Raw genomic sequence first — 12,308 nt, 5'->3', positions numbered from 1 at the left:
ATTGCTCTGTGTGCCTGCAGTCAGGTTAGGTAAGGTTACTCTAGGTTAGTTTAAGATATCAACAATTAAACCAACATAAATAGGTACTGCACTCTACGAAACAAAGAGAAGTGCGTATAAGAAATAAGAAAAAGAGAGAAGCACATTAAATCCGCGAAATGAAATAAGTAAGGGATGAAATATAAACTTAGTTAGGTATAAAGATGGAAAACAACAGAGTATAGAGAAAAGAATGGAGAAGGTGAGGGACTGGTCTATGAGTGAGGATTGTATGGGTGAAATGGGAGGAAACCCACAGAACAATTAGGGTGATGCAGATGGTCATCTAGAGAAAGTGACGGTGCCTGACTATAAAAGCGGGACGCCCCTCCATCAGGTATCAAACCCATTCCAGCTCCCGAATTCTACTGTAAACTATGGCCTTCAAGGTACAACCCTTGAATATGTAGACACACACACACACACACACACACACACACACACACACACACACACACACACACACACACACACACACACACACACACACACACACACACACACACACACACACACACACACACACACACACACACACACACACACACACACACACACACACACACACACACACACACACACACACACACACACACACACACACACACACACACATGTATATATATATATATATATATATGTATATATATATGTATATATGTATGTATACATATATATATATATATATGTAACTATATATATACATATACATATATATATATATATATATATATATATATATATATATATATATAAGTATATATATAAATATATGTAAATATATGTAAATGTATATAGAAATCAAGACACACACAGACACACACACACACACACACACACACACACACACACACACACACACACACACACACACACACACACACACACACACACACACACACACACATATATATATATATATATATGTATATATATATTTATGTGTGTGCGTGTAAGCATTTATGTCTTTAACTTATGTTCGGCATCGGGGAGCCATATGCAAAAAAGTGACATTTTTCGTGACGATATTTCAGATCGTCTTCATTGCTGCCTGTGTTACTATGGTGGCTCTTGCAGACCACCCCCCTGTCTACCCTCCTCCGTACCATCCGGCACCCGTCGACTACCCAGACGTGAGTTACCATTTCTTTGTTGACAAACTTAGATACATTTTGTTTAATATAATGAACAACCAAGACTTGAAGATTTGTAGTGACTATTCGTCTTCGTGATTTGTGTCCAAAGAGAAAGACTACTGTGAGAGATTAAAAACTGATTAAACATCGCATGAAACAACGTGTTCTCAACAAGTCACTAATATTTCTTTGTCGCGGCTCGTGCCGCTTAAATTCTTCTTATCGGCTTAAGAAACCTGCACAGCGAAGCTATAGCGATAATCCCATACCACACTCCTGGTCATATGGCCATTTCCCGAAGGTTGAGTGTGGTTTGAATTTTCCGCCAAAATCATCGGAAATTTAAATTTCCCGGCTCTGTGCAGGCATGCGCATTGTCGACCCCACCTCCCCCTCCCTATCCCCTCCCTTCTTACCCGGCTAGCTCGAGCCGGACGTCGCGTCACTTCAATGAGAAATGAAGGCTTCGCCTGTGGGAGGAGGGAGGGACCCTAAATCTGTGCAGGTTTCTTAAGCCGATAAGAAGAATTTAAGCGGCACGAGCCGCGACAAAGAAATATTATCGGCTGAAAGAAACCTGCACAGCGAAGCTATGCATGAGACGAGGACAGGTGGGAGGAGAGGTGAAGCCTGAATCAAACCGTTATTACGTGTGTCTTTCCTATGGGAGACTTATTCATTTTATCACTCAGTAGAGGGGAGACAGAAACGTCAAGTACCCACGCCGAAGAATGTGACATGCACAACATTGCACTGTTCACACAATGCGTAAATTATACGAAATTTGTAACCTGTTCAACGGTTCCTGGCCCCTCCCCACTCCTCGGTCGCCCTTTGCCCCCTCCACTTTTTTGAGATGAGAGGGGTGGAGCCGTTTCCATGGCGACACATGGGACAGGGGCGACCGAGTGGTAGAGACACCGTGTCCCCAAGGGAGTCGTCGATGTCCAGTCCCTAGGTCCCGCACCCGCTCCACAGAGTGGGTGCGGAGAAACTCCAGCGACCGGCGTAGGGCCCCCGACCGAAGCCAGGGACGCAACAACCTGTGGAGTGCTGAGGGTATCGGCCCGGGCAGGTCACGCGGGAGAAGCAGTATGCTCCTGTCGACCTCCCGTACCAGCCGTCGGCGCCCCAAGCGGCTCAGTGGAAGGGCCGGGGTCGCGAAGTTGAGGCCCCCCCCCCCCGCCACCGAAGGAGGGAGGACGTGTGAGAGAAGCACGCTCTTTTGGCGCAGGGGAGCACCCGAAGGACGCTGACTGTGTCCCACTCAATCCCGAGCCAATAAAGTCTCTGTGTGGGAGCAAGGGCAGACCCGTCCCAGTCCACCCCGAACTCCACGTCCGCCAACACACTCAGAGCCACTGAGATGTCGGCCGATGCACCCTCCCCGGTGGGCAAATGCATCAACTAGCCGTCTAGGAACATGTGTGGAGACGCTTGCTTCCGTCCAACGTACGCCTACCACTCTCACTAGTTTCGTGAAGATCCTCGGGGTAAGCGAGAAACCGAAAGGGAGTATGCGAGGCCAAGTTCGTTTCCGAGCGACCTCGTCCGTGGGCGTTAGTCAAGAGGCTTCGTCCTGGGTGAAGACGTTCCCTGAGCGTCTCCCACGAAGACGGGCCTGGACCCTCGGTATGTATCCAACTCACCCCAAGTCTTCCCGCGGGAAGTTCTCGAAGCCCGTGGCGAGCGTCTTCATCCAATAGTGTGCTATGGCAATTTGTGACGTCTCATCACCCACAAGCGGACTTCTATATGTTTAATACCTAGTGACATCATGTGATTATACTGTGACGTCACCGGATTGATCATGGCGCCATAGGATCGTCTCGTGACGTCACAGGGACACAAATTGACGTCATAGGACTACATGGTGACGTCAATTTATCACAATGACGTCATCTTATCATACCGTGACATCACTGAATCACAGTGAGCGTTGAAATAAATTTTGACATGGTAAAATTCTGGACCATCATGACTGTAGATTAAATTAAGTTGAATAGGAAAAGTCATGTTCATTTCGACCTAAGTCACAGTGAGCGTCGAAATTAATTTTAACATGGTAAAATTCTCGACCATCATGACTGTAGATTAAATTAAGTTGAATAGGAAAAGTCATGTTCATATTGACCTGAGTCACAGTGGGCGTTGAATTAGTTTAACATGGTAAAATTCTTGACCATCATGACTACAGATTAGCTTAAGTTGAATAGGAAAAGTCATGGTCATTTCGACCTAAGTCACAGTGAGCGTCGAAATTAATTTTAACATGGTAAAATTCTCGACCATCATGACTGTAGATTAAATTAAGTTGAATAGGAAAAGTCATGTTCATGTCGACCTGAGTCACAGTGGGCGTTGAATTAGTTTAACATGGTAAAATTCTTGACCATCATGACTACAGATTAGCTTAAGTTGAATAGGAAAAGTCATGGTCATTTCGACCTAAGTCACAGTGAGCGTCGAAATCAATTTTAACATGGTAAAATTCTCGACCATCATGACTGTAGATTAGCTCAAGTTGAATAGGAAAAGTCATGTCCATTTCCACCTGAGTCACGGTGAGCGTCGAAATTAATTTTAACATGGTAAAATTCTCGACCATCATGACTGTAGATTAGCTCAAGTTGAATAGGAAAAGTCATGGTCATTTCGACCTGAGTCACAGTGAGCGTTGAAATTAATTTCAACATGGTAAAGTTCTTGACCATCATGACTATAGATTAGCTTAAGTTGAATAGGAGAAGTCATGTCCATTTCGACCTGTTTTTTTTTTTTTTTTCTCCAAGGTCAAGGCATTTTATTTATGTAATACCTAGCACTTTGCGCCAACTTAAACTGTACTATTTAAAACTGATTTTCCTCTTCTCATTACACTAAATGATTGTAGTTTCTTTGAACTAATTTATACTCATTTTAACTAACACTAGACTCCCTAAGTCTAAAGTTTTTTTGTTTTATACTTGGGGGTGGAACATCAGGTAAGTCATCTTTAAACTCAAGCCAAGTGAAGTTGATAAGAGGTTGGCTGTGGCTCATGAGAAGGGCTGGGTGTTTTTTTTGTTTTTTTGTTTTTTTGTTTTTTAAGAAACCTGGAAGGAGGGTGGTGCCGTGAGGCGTTAGAAGACCATTGAAGCTCGGAGGTATGGGACTGCCGAGGCCTGATGATCCTCGGGGAGCCACCCTCCGTATCATAAGACACGTCCCCTTGTCCTCCAAGAGGCCCGGGTTCTTACCACGGACGACTTGAGGACGTATGGGGAACGGAGTACGAGTGGAAAAGGTCAAAGTCTACGCCTAGGGCCTGACAAAGAAAGTTATAAGGCGTTAAAGGACCATTATTGGTCGAAGGTATGGGGCTGCCGAGGCCTGATGACCCTCGGGGCGTCACCCTCCGTATCATAGGACACGTCCCCTTATCCTCCGAGAGGCCCGGATTCTTACCACGTACGACTCGAAGACGTATGGGGAACGGATTACGAGTGGAAAAGGTCAAAGTCTACGCCTAGGGCCTCACAAAGGGAGCCATTAAGGCGTTAGAGGACCATTATTGGTCGGATGTATGGGGCTGCCGAGAGGCCTGATGACCCTCGGGGGCACCCCCTCCGTACCATAGGACACGTCCCCCTCTCTTCCGAGAGGCCCGGGTTCTTACCGCGGACGACCCGAAGACGTATGGGGAACGGATTACGATCGTATAAGGTCAAAGTCTACGCCTAGGGCCTGACGAAGCAAGCTATGAGGCTGTTAGAGGACCATTGATGACCGGAGGTTTGGGGCTGCCGAGAGGCCTGATGACCCTGGGGGGCGCCACACTCCGTACCATAAGACACGTCCCCCTGTCTTCAAAGAGGCCCGGGTTCTTACCACGGACGGCCTGGAGACGGGGACGTATTGCGATCGTATATGGTCAAAGTCTACGCCTAGGGCCTGATACAAACCGTGAGGCAATAGAGGACCGATGATGGTCAGAGGTATGGCGCTGCCGAGAGGCCTGATGACCCTGGGGGGCGCCACACTCCGTACCATAAGACACGTCCCCCCCGTCTTCAAAGAGGCCCGGGTTCTTACCACGGACGGCCTGGAGACGGGGACGTATTGCGATCGTATATGGTCAAAGTCTACGCCTAGGGCCTGAAACAAACCGTGAGGCAATAGAGGACCGATGATGGTCAGAGGTATGGCGCTGCCGAGAGGCCTGATGACCCTGGGGGGCGCCACCCTCCGTACCATTAGTCACGTCCCCCTGTCTTCCGAGAGGCCCGGGTTCTTACCACGGACGGCCTGAAGACGGGGACGGATTGCGATCGTATATGGTCAAAGTCTACGCCTAGGGCCTGATACAAACCGTGAGGCAATAGAGGACCGATGATGGTCAGAGGTATGGCGCTGCCGAGAGGCCTGATGACCCTGGGGGGCGCCACACTCCGTACCATAAGACACGTCCCCTGTCCTCCGAGAGGACCCGGGTTGTTTACCAGGGACGGCTCGAAGACGGGGACGGATTGTGCTCGTATAAAATCAAAGTCGAAGAATGAGACAAACCAGCAGCCAAGCGGAAAGCGATAAAACTAACAGACGATTAACCAGCAGGAAACGGGACCGCCTGCTCCCATGTGGGCAGCGAGTTAACCACTCGGTCCCGTTTCCGCGATCTAAGTGACGCGACGTCCGGCTCGAGCTAGCCGGGTAAGAAGGGAGGGGATAGGGAGGGGGAGGTGGGGTCGACAATGCGCATGCCTGCACAGAGCCGGGAATTTTAAATTTCCGATGATTTTGGCGGAAAATTCAAACCACACTCAACCTTCGGGAAATGGCCATATGACCAGGAGTGTGGTATGGGATTATCGCTATAGCTTCGCTGTGCAGGTTTCTTTCAGCCGATAATGTGTAGTGGTGTTACAAGTGTTGATCCTCAGGGTTCCATTTTTTGAGCCCTCTCTATTCATAGCTTACTCCCAAACTTGACCCACGATTATACAGTTATATAATTATCATTACGTTAATACAATTATGTTCACACAAAAATTATAATGAAAATATGTCAAGTATTCAGCAACTGACGACCTAAAGGTATAGGTTTGATATCACTGTACATGAAAGTGCAAATATACTACAACATGGACTAAATTGTAAAAATGCTGATGATTAACTACAACATTTTAGATCACCACTAAAATCTGTTTAACATTGAATCCTAACAAAATCGGGTGAAGTGAGATGCAAAATAGTGAGATTTAAAGGGAAACGAAAATTTACATAATTGGACATTATTGGTGGGCAGAAAATATTTGGGTATAATTATTGATAACGATCTTGAATCAACCAAACACATTTCCTTATAATGGGAATATAAATCTTATAAATAATTGTGCAATCGTATTGGTAAAAAAAGTTCAACCATTTCAACAAAACATTAATATTATTAGTTCGTCCACACATGATGTATGTTGTTCCTATATTGTCTCATTAAAGATAGATTATAAAGAGTGTACTGTCGAGCTAATATACTGATGTCTGATACTAGAAATAGACATAAAAAACAAAATGAAATCTCACATATTATACTCCAACCAGTGCACTCTATTTGATTAGTTAATTTTTATATAGAAACTGCAAAAAATAACAATGCAATCATCTATTTATTTCCAGCTGCACAAGTAACACTGATTCTTTTTCGATGCAGATCCCGCCCAATTACGAGTACAAGTATGGCGTGGCTGACACCTACAGCGGCAACAACTATGAGGCGAGCGAAAAACGCGACGGCCACAACACCGAGGGACAATACGTCGTCGACCTCCCTGACGGACGCAAACAAATCTTCACCTACGTCGACAACGGCGACGGTCTCCATGCTGAAGTCAAATACGAGGGAGAGGCCAAGCATCCAGTCTATGCTCCTCCTCCCTCTTATCCTCCCCCAACTCCCCCACCCCCTCCTCCTCCTGCATATGCTTAGATATGTGTCAGGAATAGAATATCTAGTATCAGGATTGAATAGTTTAATCTTAGATAATTAGCATAATGTATGGAAATTTACATAAAGGTAGCCGGCATACCGAATCACCTCATAAAGCAGGTCTCTCTTCGTGCATTGTAAAAGATGCGTTTGTTTTCTAAAATTTATTAAATCTGTATTAACTAGTCATGTATGTTTTTAATATATATGAGCATAATAAAATATGCAAAATAGTGGTGTATTTAACTCAATGTTTAGTCATCCACATTCTTTAAGATTCATATTAGTATTCGGAATGAAGTAATAATCTCCAGAAACCAGCAATGATTTTTATATCATATAAGCAAAAGTAGCTGCATTAACATGAAAATGTTGTATGGGTTGATACGAATTTGTGTTCTATAGAACTATGACGTGTATGGGGATTTGCCACAGGCGATGAAGAACTCTCATGTACCCCTCTCTTACTCCCAATTATCATATCTTTAAATTCCATGTATTGTTTCAGTTTGAGCTATATCATCTTATTCCCCAAAATGATACGCATATGTTCAAATTTATGTATTGTTCTAGCTTGCATCTATATCATCTTCTAGGCTAGTGGTTCTCAACCTGTGGTCCATGGAACCCTAGTGGACCACGGAAGTTCACCATTGGAGCCGCCAGCCGAAAGTCACTAGCAAGTTAGTGGATGCAAAACGATTAAATTTAGTGTTGAAGTCATCTCCAGGATGCTAAACAATAGCAATTCATAAGTACGGGGTACGGGTTCTCAACCTGTGGTCCATGAAACCCTAGTGGACCACGGATGTTCACCATTGGAGCCGCCAACCGAAAGTCACTAGCAGTTAGTGGATGCAAAAAGATTAAATTTAGTGTTGAAGACATCTCCAGGAGGCTAAACAATAGCAATTCATAAGTACGGGGTACGTGTGAAAATAGGTTGAGAACCTTGGCAAGTCTAGGCTATTCTAGGGGTTTGTGTATCTGTGCTGGAAAAATATAGAAGTATCTTCGTATCCTTCAGACACCTTTTCAAAAGTTTTTCATGACCTCGTAAAGCTCATCCATCCTCAATCAAGAGTTATATTTGTTTAATGCGATCCATCCCATTTAAAAATCTGAACAATTCAAACAAGTCACCTCTCTTTCTCTTCGACCCATCAACTTTGGCAGATCCGATGATTTCGTCAGCCTGGGAACCATTACTGGCTCAAGGTCTGTATAACATCTAGATCTTTCTGCCACAATGTGTGTGTGTGTGTGTGTGCGTGCGCACGCATATGTGTATTATTACAGTCACCGGCGAATTCCCCGTTTTCTGCTATTCAACCCAATGCCTTGATCTACGCCATCCTGAGAAGTTACTCAACTTTCTCAATGATTTGAACAACAGCTTCGAAAAGAGTTGTGAAGCAGTGTTCAGTGTTCATATAAACTAGTTCGAACTCCCCACGTCGACTGTATAAATGGGTCATTCCAAACTCACCCACTCACACTCTTTTACCCTACGCTTTTGTCACTCCCGTAGCTGTGCCTACGCCTATTCACATAGACCAGGGGTTCTCATTAGGGGTGAAATTCACCCCCAGGGGGTAATTTTGGGATTTCTGGGGGTGATTTGTGACCACAGTCAGCTTACGGGGTGAGGAAAGCAATTATAGGTTTTGGCCTATCTGGCCTGTCACCTGGGCTGGATTTATACTAATTTGGGAAAAATATATACTAATTTGGAAAAAATAAAAGGGTTTTTAGTAATATTTACATATTATTTAGAATGCACCTTTTGAAACAGACAATCTTGGAAAGGAGGGGGGGGAATGACATTCTGACAAATGGTGAAAGGGGTGAATGGGCCAAGTAAGGCTGAGAACCCCTGACATAGACCATGTAGGTATTCATTAAGTCTAAGAACAGAAATTTTAAGTAAATATATTTATTCCAAGCAGACTAGGATTAAGTAGATTGTTTAGGTAGAACTATATTATTTATGATTATTGGAATATTTAAGTACTCATACTTAATAACTTACGTTTGGTGAATTTTCAATGTGTTTTCTTTTATAATGCATTCTTAAGTTTGAATTAGATGTATTCATTTTACATGTGTATATCATCCTTAGGTGGATAAATCAAAGACCACAAGACCTTTTAACCAAAAAAGTCTATTAGCTAAGATAAGATTACAATTGTAGACCTTATCGGTCTGCTTTCCACCTAAAGACTGCCAGCTCCTCTCTCTCTTGGTGGAAAGCATAAAAAAAAAAAAAAAAAAAAAAAAAAAAAAAAAAAAAAAAAAAAAAAAAAAAAAAAAAAAAAAAAAAAAAAAAGGCTGATAGGGGCATTTTGGGGAGTGTGTTTACATTTTATTTTGGTGACACTAGTTTTGGATATTATTTTATTTTACAATAATTGTCATTATAAGAATATATAGTTATTTCTGGTTTTTTGATTATTGTGGTTATTAATCTAAATTACGTAATATATTGTGTATGAATAATGGGTGTTCTTAGGAATCAGGGGTATTTCACGGTTTGGTCACGTGAAGGAAGAGGTTAGGGGTGTGTGTGTATGTATGTTCGTATGTATGTTGCGGTGTAGTTTTCCATAGGTGTTGTAATATGTGGGGTTATAGGTAATGGTTACACATGACTACTTTGCAACATCGCATACCTTATCAATTAATATATCATTCAGTTCACTGTTAAATAAATCAAATAACTTGTGGTAGAGTACTCTATTAATCCAACTTGACAAAACAATCGAAAAAATAAATCTCCTTTATTAATACTATTTAAACAGAAAAAAAACACACGAAAATAACAGTTTTCCTACATTGTTGACTTTTGTGATGGCTTGCCTTCTGAGCTGCCCCCATAGCCCTAGTCTAAGCCTAAAAGACGACCAAACGAGTCGTAAGTGGTAGTTAAAATTCTGGCGAGTCATAGTCTCTCTCTCTCTCTCTCTATATCTGTGTGTGTGTGTGTGTGTGTGTGTGTGTATATAATATATATATATATATATATATATATATATATATATATTTGGATGATGGAGAACATATATACAGGGGAAGGCTCGGAACCCTATACACTCTAACGTTTCGTTCGCGTAGAACTTCTTCAGAGAGTGTATGTAGAACTGCAATTGGAGTTTATGTACTAAATCTAATTATCTTTTCGGACACTTGGGAAAGGTCAACAGCGATATTCAGTTCACCGTAGAAGAGGAACAAAACGAACAATTGCCCTTCCTAGATACGTTAATACGACGAGTGGGAAAAACTGTAACTTTCTCAGTATACAGAAAGGAAACAAACAAAGAGGATTTAGTACATTACTTCTCCGCACATGATGATAGGACAAAGAGTGGTATAGTAATAGGATTTTTTCTCAGGGCACTACGAATCTGTAGTAATGAATACCTAGAAGGCGAATTTGATTACATTATGAAAACCTTTGACAAACTTGGATATCCAGAGGGAATGTTGAAAAGAACAAAAAGAAAAGCAATAAATATTTACAATCGCGGAAAGAAAGAGAGAAATGATAAAAATAATACAAATTTTATATCAGTACTTGGCTCAGAAACGTCACCAATAATAGACAAATATTTAACAAAATCGGGTATAAACATAGCTTAAATAACTAACAAGAGGATAGGTGATTTAATAAAGACTTCCGAAAAGAGAACCAATTCCGAAAACAGCGTCGTATACAAAATCCCGTGCAATAGTTGCTCAATGGCTTATTATGGCGAATCGTCAAGAGGATTAGAAAAAAAGAATTTATGAACATAAAAACGACATAAAAGCACATAGGACATCTAATTCTTTAGTAGTTCATGCGGAAAAATTCGATCATTTACCAAACTGGAGAGAAGCTGAAGTGCTACATAAAGGTTTTGATAAATTCACTAGAAGAATTGTTGAATCAGCATATATTTCTACTAATAATTCATCGAATCATCGAGGAGGGTTTATCAATTTAGCTAAAGAAACTAGTATTTTAATTCTAAAACACGCCAGAAAAACGACCTTTCCCAAGTGTCCGAAAAGATAATTAGATTTAGTACATAAACTCCAATTGCAGTTCTACATACACTCTCTGAAGAAGTTCTACGCGAACGAAACGTTAGAGTGTATAGGGTTCCGAGCCTTCCCCTGTATATATGTTCTCCATCATCCAAATAATTTGTCTAAAATACTTATCAATATATATATATATATATATATATGTGTGTGTGTGTGTGTGTGTGTGTGTGTGTGTGTGTGTGTGTGTGTGTCGCGCGCGCGCGCGTGTGTGATTCACCATGGTCTTGAATCATGTTTTGGAAACATGATCGATAGGTAGTACTTTCCCATATGAGAGCTCAGTGCTAATATATGAGACTTTTCCTAGCCAAGGGTTACTCTAGTGAGACCGTAGGGAAATGGACGAAGGCGCGAAACACCGATACACAAGACAGAGTCACAATCCCCTGCATCAAAGGTGAATAACAAGTAACGGCCATGGTACCTCGAGAAAAGATGGCAAAGATAGTAAATAAAACATGTTAACAACATTCATCATAACCTAATCGGGATCAAAGACGAGGAAGCACCACACCACAGGTGGCATAGTGTACCGTCTTGGTTGTTTGAAATTTGATGCAGATTATCTAGGAGAAACACAAAGGAAACTCACAACTAGGGTGGAGGAACACAAACGTGCAGTCAAACTCAAAGATTCAGCGTCTGCATAATACAAGGATATTACATAACACCAACACAACAATATTGGGATGGAGTAAATGTCATTCACAAAGTTAAGAAGACTATTTCTAAAGGTCTGGTCGACCAAGGAGATCAGCATCAACAAATGCATACATTTAAATTCAATTTAACTTGAAACAAGGAACGCAACGCAGCATAACTCAACACCGGGCTATTAATTTCGTGTTTTTATACGTATCAATGGTTCTTGCATATGTGCTAATACGTGTGCACGCACACACGTATATGCGCGTGGCCGGACGAATGACCGACGTACATTTAGACGACAGGCTGACGGACATTTAGCGAAGCGGACATTTGGTCAAGCTAACCATTATTTACAAAAAGAACTTTCAGGCAACTTAGGTGTTTACCCACACATAACTAAATAAAATGAAATATAGAATATTACTAAA

The 12,308-nt window shown here is 42.1% G+C and overlaps 1 protein-coding gene across 1 annotated transcript; it reads left to right on the top strand.

Annotated features, from left to right (window-relative positions):
* The first annotated feature begins 416 nt into the window (after window positions 1-416).
* Window positions 417-7,140, top strand: LOC143025969 (pro-resilin-like). The gene is made up of 3 exons (XM_076185952.1): window positions 417-428; window positions 1,074-1,172; window positions 6,865-7,140. Exons 1-3 carry the CDS (start codon window positions 417-419, stop codon window positions 7,138-7,140), a joined length of 387 nt encoding a protein of 128 aa, XP_076042067.1.
* Window positions 7,141-12,308: the final 5,168 nt, after the last annotated feature.

Source organism: Oratosquilla oratoria, chromosome 6 (genome assembly GCF_046742065.1).
Source record: "Oratosquilla oratoria isolate Oo_2021 chromosome 6, ASM4674206v1, whole genome shotgun sequence".
Classification (NCBI taxonomy): Eukaryota; Metazoa; Arthropoda; class Malacostraca; order Stomatopoda; family Squillidae; genus Oratosquilla; species Oratosquilla oratoria.
The sequence above is the reverse complement of the archived record's forward strand: the minus strand, read 5'-3'. Positions and strand labels throughout refer to the sequence as shown.